Source organism: Pseudorca crassidens, chromosome 5 (genome assembly GCF_039906515.1).
Source record: "Pseudorca crassidens isolate mPseCra1 chromosome 5, mPseCra1.hap1, whole genome shotgun sequence".
Classification (NCBI taxonomy): Eukaryota; Metazoa; Chordata; class Mammalia; order Artiodactyla; family Delphinidae; genus Pseudorca; species Pseudorca crassidens.
The window spans coordinates 54,826,506-54,852,279 of NC_090300.1; the positions used below are offsets into that span (position 1 = coordinate 54,826,506).

Here is a 25,774-nt window from a genome sequence, read left to right on the forward strand (position 1 = left end):
CCTCATAATCTTCCACTGGCCAAGTCTGAAGTCTCATGTGCCTTTTTGTGTGAATATGGAAACTCTGCTTTTTAGAATATTGAGAACAGGACTTACCACGTTCCCTAAAATTTTAATAAAGTGATGGCAGGGAAAACAATTAACATTCCAGGAGACAGGAAAGAACCTTCACGCTTCACTTACTGGCAGAGACTATTACTACCAACCTTGTTGAAGGATTGCTGCCTAGAAAAATCATAAACCAATATGTGCAAATCATACCATTTTCAGCATTTAATTTTTTTCTTTCATCTACTTACTGCAAAGAATATGGAAAGCTCAATAACTATTTGGTGGCTTAAAGATAATTTTAAAATTATCTTTAAAAATTAATTATGTATAAAGGACTTCATATCTGTTTCTGTATAAAGTCCTTGTCTGCATTTATAATATATTAATATATATTAAAAGAACAAAAATATTAGTCTTTTTTATATTCATATATATTGTGTGTATATATATACCTCATAAATGGAGACAAGCACTCTATATATGTGATAGGCAATGAGTATAAAAGAGACACTAATATTTTAGTTCTTTTATATGTGTCATGTGTCCTAGGCCTACCATTTATGATTTTAGGCTCTATTTGAATTTTATCAACTAGTAAACAGGCCAAGATTCAAAAGTAAAATAAAGCAAAGTGTCCATCTGTTCAATGCTCCACTGAATAGATGTGGAGAAACATTTCCATTGCTTTCGCCAGCTTACATGCATAACTGATTGAAAGCTGTAAACAGAGGATTTTAGAACGTTGGCACCTGTAGTTGAAGTGCATTATTGCCTGTAGAGCATTTCCTCCACCGGTTGAAATGTCTCCTTCAAAACCTGGCAGAAGTGGTATCACAACATAAACCCGGTATCTCTGGCTTTCCCTGCAAAAGTCAGATGGAAAGAGTTGCACATACACACAGAAAAAGACACAGTAACAGTTAAAAATGACAGTCAAGCAGTTCACATCGTTTTGGAGATTGAGTGAATGGCTCCCTACGATACATTCTATCACGTTCCAGGCTTTGGCAGGGAAGGGGATGCTGCTGGATTAAAGGCCAGAAACTGTTACCCAGGCTAACCGTTCATAACAACCTGAAAAGTAAGCTGAACTTGGCAGTAAAGTGGGAATTGTACCCACTATCTCTCTATAGCACAATCCTTCCTAGGACAAAATTCACTGTAAAAAAGCCTTGCTTGGGTCCCACGGGAGGTGGAGGGGTTATAATAAAGTTTCGAAAAAGACGTTATCCTAACTGTTTTATGTATAACAAGTTATAGCCACAGTACCGAGCTCAGAGTCCAGCAAATAGTAGGCATTCAGTTAGTAATTACTGAGTAAATGAGCTCCCACAGCCTAAATCTCAGGGGCAAAAAAAGATATTGAACCCAGTATATTTTCCAATGCAGAAATCAGCATTGTTTAGAAACTCTGATTCATCTCTGAAAACTCTGCTTCAGATGCAAAATGTTACCCTGGGCCTGTCAAGAATTTTGAATGACTGATGTTGAGTTTTAAATCTCCTGTAGACGTAACACAATACTTCTTGGTCTGCTGTCCCAACTGAACAGCTTTTGAAAGAAAAGAAACAGAAGCAGAAAGTGGGGCTCCTAACTTTGATCTGCATTCAGAAAGTCAGAAATTTGGAGAATTGTGTTCAAATAGGTATTGCCTCTTTGGAGGCTAGACTGTTAATATCCTTATCCCTAGAAAACACACAGGAAGAAGAGAAAGTCTGGAGATGACTGTGGTATCCCTTATGGTCAGAATCTCGCCAGTTTATGTGAGAAGTCTGCATTCACACGAAGATGCTGCTACGGGTTAATTTTCAAATCGGAACCTACTTAAACTTTTCAAAATACTTAATTTCTAAGGTGCGTTGTCTTCTAAACAGCTACATTTTTCTTCCAGGTGAATATTATTACTACTCTCAGAGGGATCAGATTTCATTACTGAGGTCTCTGATGCCAACATACTGTACATATCAGGGCACAGGGAAAGTGCAGTTTGAGACAGAAGCCACGACCAACAGAACGGAGTCTGGAGGCCTATGAGCTTTAACCGCAGTGCTGAGAAATGAGGAATCTGAACCAGGGTGTTGTAATGGCATGGATTAATCGCTAGATGGCAAACACAGTTTGAGTTGGAAAAAACCCATTTAAAAAAAATATATAAATGGTTAAAGTTATCTGTCAAATAAGGGTACGAAGCTCACATTCCTAGATAGTAAACAGGATAGTGGGAAGAACAGAAAGAATGCCTAAGCTATTTCCTCACAGCCAGTATTTAAAAGTCCAAACGAATTTTACAGTTGAAAATTGACACCATCTGGCTTCAACTGCCTTTACAGAATCACCTTCGGTCTGGTCCTCCCAGGCCCACACTCCAGTGACTGGACACCACTGCCCTGCGCTCAGAGGTGCACCCCCAGTAAGGCAGGTTAGTCAACCTAACTCATCTGCCCCCTGAGCCTGGATGTCCTTCTCTGCCTCGCAGAGAGGAGCTGATAACCGGCTCCTTCCATCAAGCCATCCTGGATGTGCCAGTGAAAATCGGTTTGCTCCTGCCTCCGCACTCCAGCTACACATGGCTGGGATCCCTGCTCAGCATCTTTTTTGCTTTACACAACAGTGACAGGTACCTCTGCTAGGCTAGGCTATGTGATAAGCCCTTTTGAATGTGCGTCCACATATCTTTCTGTTTTGGGCAGTGCCCAACAGAGGACCTTTGCACTCAGTATGCACTTGGTACTATTTGTTTTGAGAGGATGGGGTCAGGTTGGAAGAATGTTTGTTTCTGGGAAGCCTCTGGTAGACAAGAGGTTAAACAGGATGTTTTTCTTTAAATTAGATTACATTTTATTTGAATTTTTTTTACTGTGGTAAAATACATGAAACATAAAATTTACCATTTTCACCATTTTTAAGTGTACTGTTCAGTGTTAACAACTACCTTCACATGTTGTGAACCATCATGATCTCTATTTCCAAAACTTTTTCATGAGCCCAAACAGAAACTGTGATAATTAAGCAGTAACTTCCCATTTCCCCTCCCTGCAACCTCTGGTAACCTCTAATCTACTTTCTGTCTCTAGGAATTTGCCTGGTCTAGATATTTCAGCTAAGTGGAATCAAACAATATTTGTCTTTTTGTGGTTGACTTATTTCACTTAACATAATATCCTTAAGATTCATCCATGGTGTAGGATGGGTCAGAATCTCCTTCTTTCCTATGGCTGAATAATATTCTGTTATATATATGGACCACATTTGGTTTACCCAGTCATCTGTTGGTGGACACTTGCAATGTTTCCACTTTTAGCTATTGTGAATAATGCTGCAGTGGGCACGGGCATATAGTATCTGAGTCCCGGTTATTTTGGGTATATACCCAGGACTGGTGTTGCTGGGTCATACAGTTATTCTATGTTTAGCTTTTTGAGGAACCACCAAAAAAAATTACATTTTCAAATGGATAATATATGTTCTCAGTGCAAACCTTCAGAGGTGGAAGATTATATGATGAAAAAACTTCTTTTTCACTCCTTTGTCCCCAGCCTTTGTTTCCCCTCCCTAAGGGCAATTTGTATTACCTTTCATGTTCTTTCAGAAATAGTCAATGAATTTATAAGCATATATATGTATTCTCTCCTTCTACACAAATGTTAGAATACTGTAAACACTTTTCTGAACGTTATTTTTTTTTTTGTAATTTATCAGTGCATCCTGGAAATTCTTTGATAACTGTACATAGAGAGATGCCCAGTTTTTAATTAATAGCGACAGTATTCCAAATCCATGCCATAATATTTTAACCAGTTCTCTATTGCTGGGCATTCAACTGTTTCTAATTTTTTGCTACCCCAAAATGCCTATTTTGCTATGTGTGCCAACCCACATAAGTCATCTCTCACATTTATCAGAAGCAGTATTGCTGGTCTTGAACACCAAGTGTTTGTAATTCTGTTTGGAAAAGATGGTTACCTTTTGCCCATGTGTTTTATAAAAGCAAAAATGACTTCAAAATGTAGACATTGGGAAATGTTCTATAAAAATCTTTAGATAAAGCATATTTGCAAATTTAGTTTGTAGAAAACAGAATATTCACATTTTCTTGTTCTTGGTTAGCTCTATATCAAAATCCTTGCTTTTTTATTTATTTTTTTTTTAATTTTTTATTTTTTGCGGTACGCGGGCCTCTCACTGTTGTGGCCTCTCCCATTGCGGAGCACAGGCTCCGGATGCGCAGGCTCAGCGGCCATGGCTCACGGGCCTAGCCGCTCCATGGCATGTGGGATCTTCCCAGACCGGGGCACGAACCCGTGTCCCCTGCATCGGCAGGTGGACTCTCAACCACTGCGCCACCAGGGAAGCCCTATTTTTATTTTTTTAACACAATGCAGTTCTTGAATTTCCTAAATGATGAAATTTTTAAACTGTGTTCAGCAAATTAGCATAAATGACTTAGATATTCACTGCTATAGAAAAAAAAAAGGGCTCTGGAATTTCAAACCATAAAGTTGTAGCTAAGTTTAAGCCAATGAAGAGAAAATTCTATGTGCTAACCTGTCCAGTCTCCTTCCTTGATCCGGTCCCCAGAAAATAACAGTTCTTGGCCACCGAGGATTCTAACCTCTTCCAAAACACTGCATTCTCACAATGCTGAGGTGGTGCAAATGATAGCAGTCAGCATAGGGCAAGAACCTGAGCCCCTAATGTGCAGAATTATTTATGATCTTAAAAGCAAGAGAAGAGCTAGTGGGCACCAGGCCATCATGCAGGCAACTGCTCCATCCACTTTAGTTCAGAACAATTTTATAAAATTGCATGCTCAGGCTTTTTGTTAAAATAAGTTTTTCTTTCAAAATCCACTAACTCTTACAGCGGTGTTACGTATAATAGATAAAAATTGGAAATGTCCAATAATGGGGGGATGATTAACTAAATTATGTTATAGTCACTCAATGGATGTAACTTCTTACTAAAATGACCACTATGACTTACTAGCAAAGTACTTCTGGTAGTGTGTTAAAATGGCCCTAATGCAAAGTTACAATTACAAGACAATTATAGATGTGGCAGGCTGATACTATGAAATATTAAATAATTTTTCCCCTTAAATATGTTAAATTCCCTCTCTCTGTGACTGGAGATATGAAGCAGGCGTTGCTCCTAGGACGGCGCTCTCACCGAGGAACCAGGGCACAAAGATGTCAGCTTCTTAGATTTGGGGAACTGAGGAGAGATCCTTTGAGCTGAGATGGGAGTATAAAGAAATAAGAGGAACTTCCCTGGTGGTCCGGTGGTTAAGAATCCGCGCTTCCACTGCAGGGGGCATGGGTTCGATCCCTGGTCAGGGAACTAAGATCCCACAGGCTGCGCAGCGTGCCCAAAAAAATAAAGTAAAAAAAAAGAAGAAGAAGAAGAAATAAGAGTCAGACTCAGTGCAGGGACCCTCTACTGGCAGCAGTAGAGGAGAAGGGACAGAAAGGCAGGTTTTAAAGGAGAAGGCTGAGGACCCCAGGTTACAGTAAGCAGATGCCAGAACAGGCTTGACAGATCGATACTGAGCGCTAGAAGCCCCTTCCCAAAGATCCAGGGCCCCTTAGCGTCTATACCAAGGATGGGGGAGGGGAGGAAAGACCAGGGAGCACCCTGACGGACTGAATACAGAGCAGAAATGAGAAATCACTGAATTTGGCCACATTTATCAGGAAGTGACTAAACTAAATTTCCTTCTATTGTGTGGAAAAGGGACTTGAGACAGAAATCCAAGTGAGTTACAGGAAAAGGAAATAAATTACAACTCAGAAAATATGTCTGCATATTAATATGGACCAAAAAGAAAATAGGAAAACAAAAAGTAAATTGTTTAGGTGATGAGAATGTGGGATCTTTAATATTTTCAATTTTTGTGATTTGCTGAAATGCTGCTTTGTCCCTTTAAAAACAAGTCCTAGGGGCTTTCCTGGTGGCACAGTTGTTGAGAGTCCGCCTGCCGATGCAGGGTACGTGGGTTCGTGCCCCGGTCCGGGAGGATCCCACATGCCACGGAGCGGCTGGGCCCGTGAGCCACGGCCGCTGAGCCTGCGCGTCCAGAGCCTGTGCTCAGCAACGGGAGAGGCCACAACAGTGAGACGCTCGCGTACCGCAAAAATCAAAAAACGAAAAAAACAAACAAGTCCTAGTTCACCAACGTAAACGGGTCTTAGCAGTGGTTTTCCTCTAACTTCCCACCTTGTTCTCTCCAGAAGAACCCCTCCTCCTTCACCTCCTCCTTCCCCAGCATGGTGGGTAGTCAGGGGTCTTCTGCTCAGAGTGGGGTCTCAGGATCTATGAGAAGGCCCCAAAGGAGCTCATTGTGTTTCTCCAGTGACAAGATGCTTTATTTTTTGAGAATTTGAGATTTATAGATCATGTTTCATTGCCATAAACTTCAGGAGCTGGTATAAATCTTCTCGTTGTAGATTTTGCAGCAGTGAACGCTGCCAGAAGTAAGAAGAATTGTGGTTGGGGATTAGTGGTTGGTTTTTTTTTTTTTTTTTTGTGGAGAGACTTTTATTCTATAGTGGTATCAGTTATGGGAGAATTGGATCTGTATCTTCTCAGTGGTTTGGGACATAGCTCATTTTATTTTGTGTTTGGTAAATCTTTTTAAAAGCAGTAAACCTTTCTGGGCTTCAGTTTTCTCATCTGTAAATGAAGGAGTTGGTGAAAATCATTGTTAGTCCACTAGAAATGCTGGTTCTATTTAGCACTGACTTTGCATATCATATGTGAGATTTATATAGATTATGACATTACATATTGTGTGGGCACACAAAAACACACACACATAATTTTTTCGTTGGTTATCTTTTGAAAACGGCAAGCTTTTAAATGTAAGAATGTTCAGGGCTAGCCCAGCATGTGTGACTTAGACTTCACTCTGGACTTGATAACCTTTGGCAGGCATGTCCCTCAGTGTCCCTTAAATAAGATTCTACAAAACCTCTTATTAAATTGTTCCCACAATAGCCCAGCCGTTTTCATTTTCATTTTTAAAAGAGTCTCTCCCTTCCTTCATCTCTCTGCCAGGGCACATGCTCAGACTCAAAATGATTTCTGGCCTCTGACCAGTACTAATCTTTACTCTCTCTATCTGCTGAGATTATCATTTATATAATTTTTGGAATCAAATAAAAGCAATTAAATGATCTAAATCAAAAGTTCTCCCGCCATGATCTGTCATCTCTGCCCTAATGTAACCTCTTCTCCATGAATTTCATAGAGCTTGGAGATTATCCCACAAGATAAAATGTGAAACCAGCCACTGGCATACTTAATTTTCATATTTTTCTTCTTTTATTATAACTGCAGCTTAAATTTCATTAAGACAGTGATTCTGAAATATACCCAACATGTCCTTTCAACTTGGTACACAAGTTATAGGATGTGGTAATTATAGGATGTAGATTTTTCTTTAAACCTAAGAAATTTTTTTTTTTTTTTTTTTTTGCGGTATGCGGGCCTCTCACTGTTGTGGCCTCTCCCGTTGTGGAGCACAGGCTCCGGACGCGCAGGCCCAGCGGCCATGGCTCACGGGCCCAGCCGCTCTACGGCATGTGGGATCTTCCTGGACCCGGGCACGAACCCGTGTCACCTGCATCGGCAGGCAGACTCTCAACCACTGCGCCACCAGGGAAGCCCTAAACCTAAGAAATTTTTATCTATCAAGCAATTACTTTAAAAAAAGAAAATGTTTATTTGATTTTTAAAAATTTTTAAATAAAGTACCTCTTCTAGATTTCTTGCAGGCTTAACATTAGAACATTTCTACTTCCCTTGAAATGAGGGAAGCTTTGTAGCTGAGCTACAAAGGTAGCACAAGGTAAAGAGCACAAGTTTAAGTCCTGAAGATGTGGTCTGAGTCACAGTTCTACTCATCAATAGCTGCATGATGTGGGCAAGTTACCATAATTGCACTTGGCCTCAGCTGCCTCATCTGTAGAATGGAAATCATTATGCATCCACTTCATAAGGCTGATGTGAGGATTAAATGAAGGAATGCATAAAAAGCACCTTGGATGTGGAATGCCTCAAAAACGATTTGATAACATTATTAATCAATTAACAACCAGTGATTTCAATTGGAAAGCTTCAAAGAATCATCAACAGTGCCTAAAATTAAAACAAAGCAAAGCAAAACTGAACACACATTATGTTTCAGAATGCATTTTATTTTATATTTTGGGGGAAGATGTAATCCAATCAAACATGGGGAATCCAAAAATGGATTCCCATGAGGAATCAGCTACAGCTTTCTGGCAGGACACCTCTAGACAGTGTTTTAATCATGTGCCTCTACTTGTCACAGGATGAGAAGTGCCAGCGATAGGGAACCAGAGCCAGTTGCCCTTATCCAGCAACAGTCATCTAACAATTTAAAATGAGGCACATTAAACACCTCTTTAAGTAAAACATTTGTTTCTAACATAAATATTAATTTCTAAATAGTTGATTTGATATTGTGGTTCTTTGTCTCTGCTAGAATTTACCATGAGCTAGCATATTTCCAGATGATGAATTTCCTGGAAATAACATAATTTCTTACATGAACTGGTGCTTTACGGTTTTCAAATTGCTTTCACATCTATTCATATGAGATAGGTAGGGCAGATATTATTATTCTCTTTGTTGGTGAAAAAACAGAGTGCCAGAAAGGCAAAAATTATAGATTCAAAAGGTCACATACCTGTAGACACAGAGTTGGGAAGAACTCAGATCTCCAGACATCTGGTTCCCAATTAATTTCAGATTCCCCAGAGGAGGTCCCTCATACCATCACTCACGCGCAAACTGCAAGCACTATATGGCACTGTTCTACGGTCATAGGAAGCATGAAGAGTTTGAGCGATTTTCAAAACTGTGTATTTTCCAAGGCAGTTGAATTGTGTATTTTCCAGTGCAGTTTAATATTAAAATACAGAAGCAATAAATCAACTGCCTAATTTCATTGCATGTGTCAAACTTGTGGTGATAACAGTGCAAAATGCACTCTCTCCCTCCAAACTTTTTAGCAGGGCGGCAAAATTATGCATGTCAAGTTTCCATAAGCAAAAATGGTTTCATCCTCAGAAACCGCACATTCCTGGCACACAGTGTTTTAAACTGTTTTCTACTTGGACCATCTGGTTACTCTCTACGTTTTGGCTTATTCAAACATGGTATAAGGCAGTCAATTCTAGACTGTGGATTATGATTTCTTCACCCTGATCTCTAGTCCTATTTGAGTTGTCAGATAGGCTTCCAGTGGGTTGGGAGCTGGGCTCAACTCGAAGACAGTTCTACTTTTTTAGAGCAGACCTTTTGTTTTCTGCAGAGATTCCCATAGTTATTTTTAGTTCAGCTTGGGGTGAACAGTATTTTGAGGCTCTAGGTCATGAATCAGATCATGGAGGCTTGGCCTGTTTCTGTAAACAATTATGGATGCTGGAGAGGGTGTGGAGAAAAGGGAAGCCTCCTCCACTGCCAGTGAGAATGTAAATTGGTGCAGCCACTATGGAGAACAGTATGGAGGTTCCTTAAAAAACTAAAAATAGAGCTACCATATGATCCAGCAATCCCACTCCTGGGCATATACCCTGAGAAAACCATAATTCAAAAAGATACATGTACCCCAATGTTCACTGCAGCACTATTTACAATAGCCAGGAAGCAACCTAAATGTCCATTGATGGAAGAATGGATAAAGAAGATGTGGTATATATATACAATGGAATATTACTCAGCCATAAAAAAGAATGAAATAATGCCATTTGCAGTGACATGGATGGACCTAGAGATTGGCATACTGAGTAAAGTAAGTCAAAGACAATATCTTATGATATCGCTTATGTGTGGAATCTAAAAAAATGGTACAAAAGAACCTATTTACAAAATAGAAATAGAGTCACAGATGTAGAAAACAAACTTATGATCACCAAGGGGCGAAGTGGGGGAAAGATAAAGTGGGAAACTGGGATTGACATATACACACTACTATATACAAAATAGATAACTAATAAGAACCTACTGTATAGCACAGGGAACTCTACTCAGTACTCTGTAATGACCTATATGGGAACAGAATCTAAAAAAGAGTGGATATATGTATATGTATAACTGACTCACTTTGCTGTGCAGCAGGAACTAACACAACACTGTAAATCAGTTATACTCCAATAAAATTTAATTTTAAAAAATTACAGCTGCTGAGAAAGAATGAGGAGAAAGTGAGGGAAGCAGAGAACTCACTTTCGGGAACTGGTGTGGGACCAGATTGCAGCACTGGCAGAAAAGTAAAGGCTCAGCCCAGTCGAGAGAAGTTGGCAATTTAAAGACGCCAATCTCTCTAGGGTGGGAGGGTCCTGGAAGAGAGTCTGTGTTCCTTGGTCAGGCTGGCCGAATGCTGACTGTCATTTCCCTCCATCTGCTTTGTGCTCTATTCTATTCTTTTTCCAACAACCAAAGTTATACTTGTTGCTAGGCACGTGACTCTGGCAGGGAAGTTCTGAGTCTCAGAAGAGTAGAGAGCAGAAGAGTGAAAGGAAGAGAGAGGGGTAAGCTTGAGGATGGTACACGACGGCCCTCAGTGAGAAGAAGGGGAGCCACTGTAGGCAGCCTGCAAGGTGAGCTTTCTAATTCTACCTTTACCTTTTTCCTAAGAATACAAGCTCACAGATTTGAAATTATTCAATGAAAATATATTTTACAGTTTGGAATTAACACAGGAGATAAACGATAATGTGGAGATACAGAGGAGGGGGAAAATGTAAAACAGGTTTCCAGGATATGTGTGTGTATCCACTAAGTCTGAATGTGTGATATACATGCCACTTTAAAATGTGACTATCAAAGCAAGTGAGATTATTGAGAGATCAAAGCTAAATGACACACAGTTAATTTGAAATCTGACGAACTCATTTCCCAGTTTCTACAAAGTGAGCTTGAAATTGCCACCCTTTAAGGTGCTCTGTGAACTTCTAAGCATGAGATAAAATCTGCAACAGATGCTACCTTACCATGCTCTCTCACTGTGGATCCCAGGGTCGCTGGGCAATGATCAATCAGAAAATATCTTAACATTCCTTCCAGCCTTAAAGTGCTATGATTTTAGAAGAAGTCCAGATACTAAAAGACAAATTAATATGCTAAAGAAAAATATTCGTTCAGGCTCCTGAACACTTAAAAACAAATCTTACAGATACTGATTAAACCACGTACTAATAAGTCAATAACTGGAATGAGTGAAGTTGAGAGTCATCCTACTCTCCTAATCAGCTGTCAAAGTTCCAAAATTCATGATTCACTGCTCAGCCCAATGAGCTCATTTGTCAATTTAATGTATTTTTGTGACATTTCAATTTCATGAAAAAATTATTTTTTCTTTTTGTCAAATGTGCTTTATAAAGGGGACGCTCCTACATCAATAAAATGCAAGAGTTGTCAGAAATATAATGCAATTTTGTAAATGAGACATAAATTGACCCAGAAAATTGGGAGACTGGAGACTGGAAAGGATGCAAGGAATCTCTGTGCGTACATATGTGTTTAACTGGAAACAAGACTGTTTTTAAGTCATCTCAGAAACAGTCCTTGGTGACTTTCTTAAAAAAAGCGTATGAGAAGGCAAAGAATAAAGGTCACTTGTAAAAACACAGACCATCATTCATATTTATGGCCATATACGCTGTTCTAGATGAGTACTATATAATCCTGGCAGTGCCTGTGGAATATTATAAAATACAGGTATTTGGGCCCTCCTCCAGAAAATTCTGATCCAGCAAGCCTGGAGTTGAGTCCAGCCCTCTGTGTGTTTGTAAAGTGGTGATTTTGATGCATGGGAAGGGGTGAGAAACACTGTACAGCCTGCAGGATGGGTGAGTGTTGTGCCTTGCTGCCCAAAGGCCCTCACTGTGGGATCAAGACAGTCATTCCCCCAGCTGCTGAGAGAGCTGGCCGCTGGCTACTCACTCACAGTGAAGCCTTTCTCCAGGAACTGCCCTCCAGAGGCCAAAGGGGCCTGCCTCACCCAAGACCATGCCCATTTCCTGAAGTCAGCCTACATCCAAAGACCAGTCAATGGGAGGAGGAGATTATAAAGGCCCAACCTACTTGCTTCAATATGGGGCAACCCTGAAGTGGTCTCTAATCCTAACTGTCAATGCATTGGAGTTACATGGTGTGGGAGGCATTGGGTCCGAAGTCCAAAGACTTGGCTTCAAAGCTGTTTTTGCCTTTTGCTGTTAGTGGCCCAGACAAGTCACACCAACTCTTTCAACTCAGTTTAACTTTAAAAATGGGGACAAAAAAAAAAAAAGATGCATATTGTAATCCCCAGACCAACCACTAAAAAATGCAGAGGTATCTCGCTTAAATGCTGATAAAGGAATTAAGCAGAAAAAAATAAAAATGTACAGAAACAACAATAATAATAAGAACAAAACTATATGATCTACTTTCAAGAGTAGTTGTGAAAATTCAGTAAGAGTCTGTAGATATAAACTGTGAATCATATAAAATGCTGGCAGTTGTTGTTATAAAATGTTCTTAAATGTGTTTTAAGCCCCAAATGCTTATGTACTTAGCATTCTCCACTGCATATGTTCAATGAATTAAGATAATAAAATGTAATGATTTTGTTTGTTTGTTTATTTTGCTGTTTTTACACAGAGCTAAAATCAGCCATAAAAAGAAATAGTCCCAGGTGTCAAGACAATTCATTAGGGACAGAACAGACTTTTCAACAAATGGTGCTGGAACAACTGTATATTCACATGCAAAAGAATGAAGTTGGACCTCTACCTCACACCGTATACAAAAAGTAACTAAAAATGAATCAAGACCTAAATGTAAGAGATAAAACTATAACATTCTTAGAAGAGAACAGGCATAAATCTTCATGATTTTGGATTAGGCAGTGGTTTCTCAGCTATGAAACCAAAGCACAGCAATAAAGGAAAAAAAAAAAAGATAAATGGAACTTTATCAGAATTTAAAACTTCTGAGTTTCAAAGGACACTACCAAGAAAGTAAAAAAGAAAACAGACTGAATGGGAGCAAATATTTGCAAATCATAAATCTGATATGACTTGTATCCAGAATACCTAAAGAACTCTTACAACTCAGTAATAAAAAGACAACCTAGGGCTTCCCTGGTGGCGCGGTGGTTGAGAGTCCGCCTGCCGATGCAGGGGACATGGGTTCATGCCCTGGTCTGGGAAGATCCCACATGCCGCAGAGCAGCTGGGCCTGTGAGCCATGGCCGCTGAGCCTGCGCGTCCGGAGCCTGTGCTCCGCAACGGGAGAGGCCACAACAGTGAGAGGCCCACGTACCGCAAAAATAATGAAAATAAAAAAAGACAACCTAATTAAACAACCGACAATGATAATACATGAATAGCCAATAAACAAAAAAAAACTCAACATTATTAGTCATTAGGGAAATTCAAATCAAAACCACATGAGCTACCATTTCACACCTACTAGGATCGCTATAATCAAAAAGAGAGATAATAAAAAGTATTAGCGATGATACAGAGAAACTGGAACCCTCATACACTATGGGAATGGAAAATGGTGTTGCCACTTTTGAAAACATGCTGACAGTTTCTCAAACTGTTAAACATAGAGTTGCCATATGATCCAGTAATTCCAACCCTAGAGTAATGAAAACATGTCTCACATAAAAACTAGTACAGAATGTTTATAGCATCTTTATTCATAATAGCCAAAAAGTAGAAACAATCCAAATATATACCAACTGATGAATGGATAAATCCATTTATATGAAGTATATCCAGATAATGAAATATTACCTGACAATAAAAATAAATGAAATACTGGTATATTCTATAACATTAAGCTAAGTGAAAGAAGCAAGTCACAAAAGATCACATATTGTATGATTTCATTTATATGAAACGACCAGACCAGGCAAATCTACAGAGAAAGAAAGTAGATTAGTGGTTGCCAGGGGCTAAGAATAGGGGGAATGGGTAGTGACTGCTAATAAGTATGCGGTTCCTTTCTGGGGTGATGAAAACGTTCTAAAATTGATTCAGCGATGGTTGCACACAACTCTGTGAATATACTACAAATGACTAAATTGTCCACTTTGGGTGGATTGTATGGTATGTGAATTATATCTTAATAAAAGTGTTATTAAAGAAAATAATCCCATGAGTTGAAAAAATACGACAGAAGGTAAAAAGAATTTAAATATAACCCATGGAAAAACGTTATGACTATTTTGCTTTGAGTTTTAAGTGAACACAGCTCACTGTCTTCCTTTAAATAAATCAAATCACAAATCTAATGCGTGGGAAAGAGACTGGCCAGGAAAAAATGACTGTGCTCTGGGAGCATTCAGAGCCCCTCAAAAACGGACTCAAAAATTTTCAGCAACTGACTCAGATTTAAGGAATCAATAACCTACTGGTAGTTGAACCAAAGTCATGCCTGTTAGAAAAAGATAGTATTTTAAAAATGGGCTTTCAAAAGTCATTTTAGCAGTAAATGCAAGAACATCTGCAGTAACAACTCCTACCAAAATGCCAAAAATTTTACCTGTGAGCTTTCAGTATCCTCTGAGCAATGGCATCGCCAACCTTGTTGAACACAACTTTGTCATCAGAGCAGCTTATGAAAAACTGGTTCTACACAAAATAAATGAGATTTATAATATGCTTTTCTTATCTTAGTAGCATGCATACAAGGAAAATGTCGTATATAACAAAAAACTACTTTGATATTTTTTAAAAAAATGTTTCACCTAGCAGACATGTTCTGATTCCTAAAATCACCTCGGGAAAGTAAATGACACTGGGAATAAAAGAAGTCTCATGTCACTCTGGGTCTCATGCATTTCTAAGCAATATTACCTATATCATCTTAGTAAAGTGGAAAGCTAAATTATTATTTAATCATGCAAATTCCTTGTAGGTTACATTCTTAGAATGGTAGGAACATTTTGAACTTAATAGAGAAATCAGGTTTTTCAGATTCACATATTGTATAAATGCTTCTGATTAAAAATTCCATATTGGTAAACATTCTATCTCATGCTAAGTTTATTTCTGAACAGGGTAGATGGTAGAATTCTGGTCTAATTTTCTCCACTTTTCCTAGTATCTGCCTTGATCTTATCTCATTTGTTTAGGTCTCTTATTATTCCTGAACTTCTATTTTAAGTAGTTACAAATCTCTTTTGAAGTATGTTGCATTATATAAATAAACCAATAAGATGGAAAGAGAAATATTTTTTTTTCTTTAAGTACTTCTGCTTATAGATTCATGCAACATTCTTTAAAACTGTTACTTAGAAACCAGGGTACAACATTATTATTATAATGGTATGAACGATTTAGCTGCTACATTATGGATTGTTGAAAATTAGGTACAAATATTATGAATATCACATGCTCTGTTTACTATACAAATAGTTATAACACACCTGTAATTTATAAGTATAATCATCACAGAGTAATCTTTGCTGATCATCTTAGGTAAAGTGATATATAGGCAATGACTCGAAATAGGATTATCATCCTTTTGCCACATTATCATTTTTACTATTGTACACGCTTTTAAACTTAAGTGCATAAAGCTGTAAACAGCTTCCAGAAGACAAACTTTGAGGAAGACAAGAACTCATTTGAGAATATGTTTCCCTTTAGGGCATCAAACAATCAAAATCTCAGTGGCAACCAAACCGTGTTTGTTCTGAATTTTTATCACAGAGAAGCTTAGCATTCCTCAGCAGCTGTAACACAGACACATCCTTCACTGCTCCTTTTTTGGAGGGAGCAGGGTGAATGCCAACTGCTTACCTCGGCTACAGGCATTTCAACCAAGTTTATGTCTACAGCCATGTGTGTCAATATGGCATCCCTGACCTCATTTAGTACTGTGGTAGCGTTACAAAGAAAGGCTGATTTAATACTACTAAAAAGAGACAAAGCAATGCTGGGTAACAGATGAACCAGCCATTAACATCTTACATTATTATGGTATAGTTGTTGAAATTAATAACACTAATAGTATTAGTTTTATTAAACTCTAGACTTCGTTCAGAATTCACTAATTTTTCCACTAATGTCCTTTTTCTGTTGCATGAACCCATCCAGGATACCACACTGCATTTAGCCTGCTAATAGTTTTAATCAGCCTTCTCTTTCTCCAGGCCTGTAAAATAAATTAAGCTCCAATTCTTTCCCACTTTCCTTTAATTAATTGTCACTTCATGGAAGGGGATAGGGCCAGGACTCAAGGGGAAGGAAAGTAGGGCTAGAATGGTTTTCCCCAGTGACCCCATCTCTCTCCATATATATTTTTAAATTCAGTGGGAAAGAAAATACTAAAATAAAGAAGAGAGATGTGCTCTGAGTTATCTTTCCATTGTCACGGCTTTTTATTTTTTAAGGATTTTCCAAGTGCTCTGAACTAGCTCCAGATCTACTTTGAAGCACAATTAAGGTTCCCAAACTAAATCCAGTACCCACGGGTTTTCTCCTAGTCTCTACACACAAACTCTGAGAACTGAAAAAGCTTTACAATGAATGGCAGTTGACACAGAATTGAAGAAGTTGGTACTTGCCCTCGCTATTCTTACATCTCCCTTTTCCATGTTCCTTTTCCTGCCCTCTCCCCACTCCAACATCCCCAAACCAGAGGCATCCAGTGGTCTCTATGTTAACAGCTTACCCCTGCGTGTGCTCTCCTGAAGCAGCACATGCCTCACATTTACACCTTCCAACTCAAGCCAAATCAAAACTTACGTCTCCATGTTGTGACATTTCTGGCTAATAATATTACGAATTGATACATTTTAATAATAAGGATTTGGGGGATTCCTGTTAGAATCCCGAGTTAATGAAAATGCAAAGTGAATGTCAGGTATGCTGGGGGAATCAAAATTCAGGTGACCTCTTCACATCTCAACATACACTTATTAATGCAGCAGGTCCTGAGTTCGGGGACCCTGCAGTCTCTGTGATATTTACAGGAAGGCAGGTTGTCATACCAATTGACACGAGCAAGACTTACTTCTATATAGATATAGTGCTTGCTGTTCTCTATCACATAGACGTAAGCAGCGTGGATGGACTCTTCATGGTACTTTATACCAGCAGACCAATCAGCAGCAGAACGGAGCAACTATAAGGCAGCAATCAGAAATGAGCAAACGTGAGACAATGGAGATGACACCAGAGGTATTAATAAATGAAGCCCATCTTTTTCTTCCAAACAACTAATTGATTACAGTGGCTTGTGTGTCATGTGTGGGCCAAGGCAGAGTAGGTAGGTAGGGAACTGGTCCTTAAACATCATCCATAATGAAGGGGCCCAGCTGGAAATTAAATCCTGAATATATATTCTTCCCCCCAGGATTATTTTCATTCAAGATTGGAAACCAGGAGGTGTGGTTTCTACAAAGAGCGTTTCAGAAGGACCTCTTTTGGTGGCTATGAGTAGGGTGACCATCTGTACTCTTTTTCTGTTATAGCCCCACAATCACACCAGAATGCCTCACGTATTAATAACACCACTTTTACTCTCAGAAGTGTCCCGGTTTGAATCATATGATACACTCACCCTAGCTCTGACTTGACAATGTGATTACTCTTTTCCCCTCAAACAGATACTGTTCAGAACAATACATTCTAAAAGACAAATAGATTCATTTAGACATTTAATCTTGATTCTGGCTTTAATTAGCTGTCTGATCTTTGGTGTGTCACTTCAACTCTCAACTTTCTCATTCATACCACCTCCCTCTATTCAGACACTCACCTGCTTCCTCCTGGATTACAACAAGAGCATCCAGCTCAGACACCTGAATATATGTTAAATACACAGATGCGCAGTGGGACTGCCTAGGTTCAAAGTTTAGCTCAACCACCTAGTGGCTTTGATCTTGGTCAAGTTTCTCAATCTCTTTGTGCCTCAGATTTCTGTTCTATAAAACTGAGTATCCATTTTATAGGGTTGTAGAGAGGATTAAATTAATTACTGTGCAGTGAGCTGAAGAAGACCAAGCACCTAGTAAGTGGTACATAAGTGTTTGCTGTTATTAATGAGAACTTAGAGGATGTATTTGAACTGTGGTGGGTCATGCCATAGACGCTTCAGAGTAGACTGTAGTCCGGCCAGGCTACAGTCTGGCCACATGGAAGGCTTTTTCAACACTAAGAATCCATTGGTTGTAATTTTTTTTCAGCACTCTAACTAGGGTTCCAGTATAATGTTAGTCATATAGTAGGTGGTCAATAAATGCTTATTACTTGACCTTCCTTAAGCAATAGAGTTTCATCACAGAAGAATCACTATAAAAATATATTCACTAATCCTGGTTTGAAATATATATTGAAACTGTTCCTCATGAGGTCAACTGAAATTGAAAATAAAAGAATAGCCCATACTTAGAAATTCATAAAGTGATCCAATACATAATCAGTTTTATATCTGTTATATATAAAAGGTCTGATAAAATTCTTGCTTTGATCAATAACTTTAAAAATTGCACATATAAAGCTACTGAAATTCAAACCTAATACTTGCTAAAACTGATTGTGCCATTCTCAAAATGTTATTTCTTTATTCATTACGAGGTATTTATTACAACATAGTTCCCTCAAAGCATTTTATTTAATTTTATCAGATGAATCTGTAAAATGATATTGGAAAAATTAACTGTGAATAAGAATAGTCAAATATCTCAGAAGAAAAATTTAGGTAAATATAATGCACCCTTGGAAAATAGCTTGATTCACATAATCTTCAAGGAACTGCATTATTGTTCATCAGCAGAAATAACAAAGGTTGAACAAATAGAGGTTTCCATTCTTTGTCCACTCAAATTTATGTTGAATTTTGTTGCTAAGGAGCACAGCCCTAAAATGCAGGCAACCTTGAGAAGATTCTTTTGCCACCCATCCTGATCCAATTCTATATTACTCTGGAAACAATGTATAAAACTGCAGAGTATACTGGAATGATAGGAACTCTTGAGATACGCACTATTGCTCTGCACTTACTAGCTCTTTCATCTTGAACAAGTCATTTTAACATCACGGAGGCTCAGTTTCCTCCTCTGAACACTTGAGACTGCTCTCTCTGTCTCTGTCTCCCTCTCACACACACATCTGCCCACCCACACACTCCCACATAGAGCTGTTGTAAAGAAAAAAAAAATGGCATAACAAACACAAAGCACTATGTTACGCAGCACATAGTAGATATTTGATATATGGTTGACCTACCTCTCTAAAAAGCCATGAGCAAAGTTTATATACCACCTTGGCGGTAATGTCCTAGTCTTGCCCTCAAATCCCAAAACCTTATACTTTCTTTCCTTTCACACTCTCAAAATTTGCTGCTTCAAAGGCTTAATAAACTCATTTGCATAATACATAAATCAGGAGTGTCAAGCAAGTTTCAACTCAAAGGTCAAGACTAACTGATTCCAAGTCTTCCTGAACAGCTATGTGGAAGGACGGATTCTTGGGACTAGACACACTGGGGAAGAAATCTAAGGTTGAAGGTCAATGGCGGCCATGAAAGGAAAGCATGAAGGTCACATATCTGCTGTCTTTCTTGTGAAGGATAATGGTAAAAGTTTTCCTTTCTAAAGGCAGTTGAATGTCTATATTAAGTACACTTGTAAGCCAAAAGAAGACCATTTTGGCATCAGCCTGTGGGAAAGCATAAGCAAAGTAGGGGGGAGCCCCCCTGAGGCCTATAAAACCATAGAAGTGGGGGGTTGCCTACATCCTAAGGGGGCTCAGCATTATCTGTCTTATATTCTGGATCCAAATCTACATCATTTTCTCGAAATGAAAAGTCATTTAACTTTAAAAAGTCATCATTTTTGGTTAAACTTGAACATATCTTTCAAGTAATACAGAAAAAAATTACTTGGAATTATGATTCATTTACTATGATTCTGATTAGTTAAAATCTGTTTATCACCACAAGATAAATTGAAAATATGAATTTCTCTTTTACCCCTGAACCAGGGACCAACTCTACTGCTTTAAATGCTTGATGTTCTAGGAAATTTGTAAACTAATCTACTAAGTCAAAGACATTTTGATTGACTTATTTTTGTTTCAAATTTAAGATTTACTCACTTCTTTTTCTTAACTGACCTAACTTGTCTTGCATTTCTGTTTCAATCCAATGTAACTGAGACAAGCCTCAAACTCCTCCCTACACACACAGAAATGTGGCTTATCTTACTGCCCCAAGTAGATTGAGAATCAAATCGAACCCACGCTTTTCAAACTTCAAGTTTGAATACACAATTTTAAAGCATATTTATGCCCTTTATAAAGGGCATATTTCTGATTTTATGTTTTTGCCTCAAGATTGTAACTAAAACCAGTCATTTTCCTTTGTACTGTGTCCTATTTTTTGACTTCTTAAAAGATAACCTTCTCTTTATCGACAAGCTCTAATCCCCTTACATACAGTGGGCCCAAGCTGAATATGTGGCTTAAAATACAGAAATCTCTTCTTGAAGGAAAGCTTTCAAAACTTTCTTAGTATTTGTCCCAAGTTCCTGTTCTCTTACTGCAATGCTTTTATTCCCTATAAATTCAGTACATATCTTAATTCTTTTTTGTTTCTCTGAGCTCCCAAGTCAATCATGGAACAAAAGCACTATTTTTTTTTTTTTTGGTCTCTCATGTAGAAGTTGGCCTCCATGTTGCAGCTCACAAGTGGCATGGGTTGGGGACAGAAAAGAAGTGCTCAAATTATTGGGCCTCATTCTTCCAGTCTGCATTGAGAAGCACTGCAGGCAAGGAGCAGCAGAAATGGACTTTGTTCAAGAATCTGCCTCAGATTACCAAGCTCTTCCTTCCATATTTTTCTTTTTTTGGCTGTGCCACGTGGCTTGTGGGATCTTAGTTCCCCTGACCAGGGGTCGAACACAGGCCCCCTGCTGTGGAAGCGCAGACTCTTTTTTTTTTTTTTTTTTTTTGCGGTATGCGGGCCTCTCACTATTGGGGTCTCTCCCGTCGCGGAGCACAGGTTCCGGACGCGCAGGCTCAGCGGCCATGGCTCACGGGCCCAGCCGCTCCGCGGCATGTGGGACCTTCCCGGACCGGGGCACGAACCCGTGTCCCCTGCATCGGCAGGCAGACTCTCAACCACTGCGCCACCAGGGAAGCCCGGAAGCGCAGACTCTTAACCGCTGGACCACCAGGGAATTCCAAGCTCTTCCTTCTAAGAACCATTTTTCTACAGCTGAGCGTCATCCATTCACATCACAGTGTGTCATTATTCGAATAGGATGTTCCTTTGGCCTGAGCAATAGTGAAAAGTTAAACTTGAGGCTGAAGGAAAGGAAGAGAATATGCTTTTTGAAGAATAAGACTTAAGGGGAGAGAAGTCCTAGGAAAAAATGCAGACTTGAGGGCTCTTTGGAGCCAGAAAACAAAAGGAGAGTTGGGGCTGGATTGGGCTGGATTTGGGTCTGCGGCAACAGAGGATAATATCAAAAGGCAAGCATGACATGCAGCTTTGCCTTGCTGGGGCCCTTGGTGGTTACAACCATCCTGGGACTCACTGGAAACAGTCTCTCTGCTGAGCAGTTATGACCTCAGCCTCTGGAAGCAGGCTGCTTAGAATCCAGTCTCATCCTGTCCAACACTCACTGTGTAATAACCTCTCAAAGTCTTAGTTTCCTCATCTGTAAAATATGGGGTCAAAGAGGACCATAATTTATAGACCGGTGAATATTAAATAAGATACTCCATAAAAAACTTAGTGCAATGCTGGGCACTGAGTGAACACTCCCTGTTCACGTGGCTTCAGCCAGTCAAGACCCACAGGAAGATGCACAGAGGCCTTACTGTACGAAGACCTGGTCCGTAAACAGAAAGCAGCTTCTATGTTAAGGAACTTCCTTAGAAATAAATCAAGCGGCTTTCACCCTTCCCCACCTACTTTGTTCTATCACTATACAAAACGCTTTGCTGTCCTTTGAAATCTACATTGATTCCTACATTGACATCCTTTGGAGTGTCTTTTGGACATTTTCCCCAAGTGTAGGAACGAATTTTTCCAATAGTATAATTTGAATGTCATTTACATTTGCCTTTATATATTTTTCTTTTCTTTTAATAGACAAAGAGATTGAAGACATGACTCCACTGGAATTATTTCCTTCAGTTTGGTAGAACTTCTTGGCAATGACTGTCTAAGAAATGACTTTTCTGCTATAAGCTGCCCAATTTAATAAAAAGGATAGTTCCACGTATCGATTCCGTGTTAACGCTCATTTGGCATGAAGAACTTTCTTCTACCTTAATAGAAATGTCAGATGTCCTCTGTCTTGGTCATTTATCGTAAGTGGCAATGAAAGCATTCAGGAACATAGTTTGTTCTTTTTAGGGAGAAAACAAGTTCTTTTATAAACTCTGTGCCTAAGCAGTTTCAGAATCATCCTTCTTCCAACCCCCTCCCCATGGCTGTCTCCTGCTATGCCTTCTCTGCGTGTTCCTGCCAGGCTTCTGAGAATACCCAGCACTGAGGGGAAACACCCAAGATTATTTTAAAGTGTCAGTGGAAGTTGCTGAAGTCAGCTCTCAGGTCTGGATGACATTTTTAGAAGCAGAAATTCATGTTGGTGAGGGCAGGTCTCCATTCTGGCTGCTGTAGCTCTAGTCTCCTTGGCCGGCCCTGTCGGCCATAGCTTCTGTGACAGCTATGCACATAGCTGGTGTGGAATCACCAGTAGTACATGCCTAAGGGTGATCAGGCCCAGTGCTTTTGTATTAAAAAATTAAATAACTGGGTTCCCTTCTGCAGATGAAAGAAAAACATGAATTTTTTTTCTTTAAATCTTTTTTTTTTTTTGGCTGCATTGGGTCTTCGTTGCTGCACGCGGACTTTCTCTAGTTGCGGCGAGCAGGGGCTACTCTTTGTTGCGATGCGCAGGCTTCTCATTGCGGTGGCTTCTCTTGTCGTGGAGCGCGGGCTCTAGGCGCACAGGTTTCAGTAGTTGTGGCTCACAGGCTCAGCAGTTGTGGCTCGCGGGCTCTAGAGCGCAGGCTCAGTAGTTGTGGTGCACGGGCTTAGTTGCTCCACGGCATGTGGGATGTTCCCAGATCAGGGCTCGAACCTGTGTCCCCTGCATTGGCAGGCAGATTCTTAACCACTGCGCCACCAGGGAAGCCCAAGAACAACATGAATTTTATCTATTATTTACTTTATTGTGTCCAATGCTCTTTCTCTCTCCATTTCAATATATATGGTATAAATAGTATAAAGATTTTTGTATCCAGAACTAGCCTGTGACCCATCCAGAGAAATGTCAGCTTCTTTGTTGCAAATTTTGCAAATGTTGCAAATTTTTGAAAACACTATGCCTGAAGGTTGTAGCTAATATTGATAGAATTCAAACTAGTATACTCTTCTAGGTGATCTGCATGGATTAATTTATTTAACTATCACCACAACCCTATGAGACAGGTACTATTGTGTTTCCTGTTTTAAAGATGAAGGAAACACATTCAGAGAGGTGAAATAATTTTCCCAAGGTTATACAGCTCGTATGTAGTGAGACAGGAATTTTTTTTTTTTTTTTTTTTTTTTTGCGGTATGCGGGCCTGTCACTGTTGTGGCCTCTCGCGTTGCGGAGCACAGGCTCCGGACGTGCAGGCTCAGCAGCCATGGCTCACGGGCCCAGCCGCTCCGCGCATGTGGGATCTTCCCGGACCGGGGCACGAACCCGTGTCCCCTGCATCGGCAGGCGGACTCTCAACCACTGTGCCACCAGGGAAGCCTGGAGACAGGAATTTGAATACAGTCTGCCCCTTCCCCTGGCTACATTACATCGCTCGTTTCCAGTTAATTAAGCCTGTGGTCTCTAAGTTACGTTATGAACAATAAACTATGTTAAAAACTATGTTAAAATCAATGTTAAAAAGAATAAGAAGACTTTTATTACGTTTTATTAAATTTCTCAACCAAGAGTATTTAACAGTCATTTGGCTATTGCCACACTGTAACTGAGAGAGTGAAAGACTTGAAAATACGACTATAAACTTTTTAAAACTTAAGTAGCCTCCTGCACAGCCAGATCCCTATCTCCCTGATGTCTTCTGGATTCTCTGGAAAACCAGGGATTGGACTAGATTATTGCTTTTACCCGCTAAGCACTATACATTCATAACTTGACAACAACAATGCCTAGAACAAGGTGAATAATGTTTAGAGCCAGTAAGTAATGTGAAGTGAAACAACACTGTGGTCAGAATTTTACAGAAAAGGAGAAATGGAGCAGAGTAATTTCTTTACTTTCCTTCAGTGTCTGGTCATCTCAGATTTTCCTGTCTTCAAAAAGATGCACTGCCTGGTGGTGCCCACTGTTTTCACAACTGGAGTTATTTTGGCAGTTCTGCAAAACATCTACTGGCAACCAGTAGATGTTTTGTGAGGTCTAAAACTTTTTAAACTATGGGGGAGTCTTCTTCAAGAAAAAGAATACTAATTTATAAACACAAAATTAGTGTATTCTAGAATTACTATAGCAGTCTCTTCACTTGTCTCCTGTGTTCCTTCTCCTTCTAGTCTTACAAGTTTTGCACATGTGTAAACTTTAGGTCCCAAAGTGTGTTTGTTTGGAAAAACGGAAATAGGTGACAAATTGAGAGATCCTACATCAATTAAGCTTGGGAAACGCTCATAGAATATTCAGTCTTAGTAATTTCATTATGCACATCGACATAACGAAGGCACTAAGAAGTCCTATATTTTAAAAATCTGCAAAAACTTATCTGTCCATGGAAACCTTTTTTTGTGGAATAGCTATTAGCATTTCACAGACAAAACCCAATTAGGGAAACTCTGATCTAGATTAATCTTCATAAAACATTCATGTATCATGCTTCCTCTCAGATGACAAAAAACATTCCAAAGTTCACTAATGCCTCCAGGATCAGGTCAAAATGAACCAGGCCAGCACTTCAGGGCAACCCCAATCTGGCCTTACGCTGTCTGAACCTCATCTACTGCCTCTTCAAGAGCAAATGGTTTGCTGCAGTGGGTTCTACCATCTTCTGAGCAGCAGACTTATTCCTTAAAGGGGGTACCCAGTTCTGTCCCTCTCATTTGCCAACCTCTCGTGGCATGCTGGTCCATACTCTCAAGACTGGCATTTGGTCCTAGACCACACCTTGCGTTGTTAACTGAATTCTTTAACATCACAGCTTCCTCTCCCCCATCTAACTCCTTTTCCAGAGGCAGAGAACTCCTTTTGTCTGTCTCCTCAGTATCCAGGTGTGCACTGATGATCTGACTGTGCAAACAGATGGCACTAAGTAGACATAAATTGACTGAATAAATGAATTAATGAGTCTTGGTAAACTTCCTTTCAAATCAGTTGGCTTCGTAGAGTGCAGGTAGCCTGGGCATGTCAGGGATGAACATGTGAGCATGTTGAGAAGTCACTGATCTGGCACCATTTCTACCACAACATCCACTAATAGGGAGAAGGTGAACCAAGGGAGGCGTTTTGTAGGGCGGATATGCAGAGCATCTATCTGCCTCATCAGGGTGGCAGGAAGAGATTACATAAACCAGGGCTTTACCAAAAAACATTAGAAGATGTCTGTATATGCAACACTGGGATAAACCATCTTTCGCTAATCATAAAAATACACAATTCTCAGAAATAACTTTTCAACAGACGCTTAATTAGCATCGGCTAACT

The 25,774-nt window shown here is 39.5% G+C and overlaps 1 protein-coding gene across 11 annotated transcripts in view; it reads right to left on the minus strand.

The window, feature by feature from the left end:
- The window catches only part of PLD1 (phospholipase D1), a 203,633-nt gene that overhangs the window by 37,315 nt on the left and 140,544 nt on the right, over positions 1-25,774 (minus strand). For 10 of the 11 annotated variants that reach the window (XM_067738041.1, XM_067738037.1, XM_067738030.1 and 7 more), the window contains 3 exons: positions 17,098-17,208; positions 14,620-14,708; positions 801-914 (listed from right to left, as the gene is read on the minus strand). In XM_067738041.1, the coding sequence (XP_067594142.1) occupies positions 801-914; positions 14,620-14,708; positions 17,098-17,208 (314 nt within the window). The remainder of the gene's footprint in view (positions 1-800; positions 915-14,619; positions 14,709-17,097; positions 17,209-25,774) is intronic. The other variant, XM_067738038.1, reaches the window with a different exon arrangement.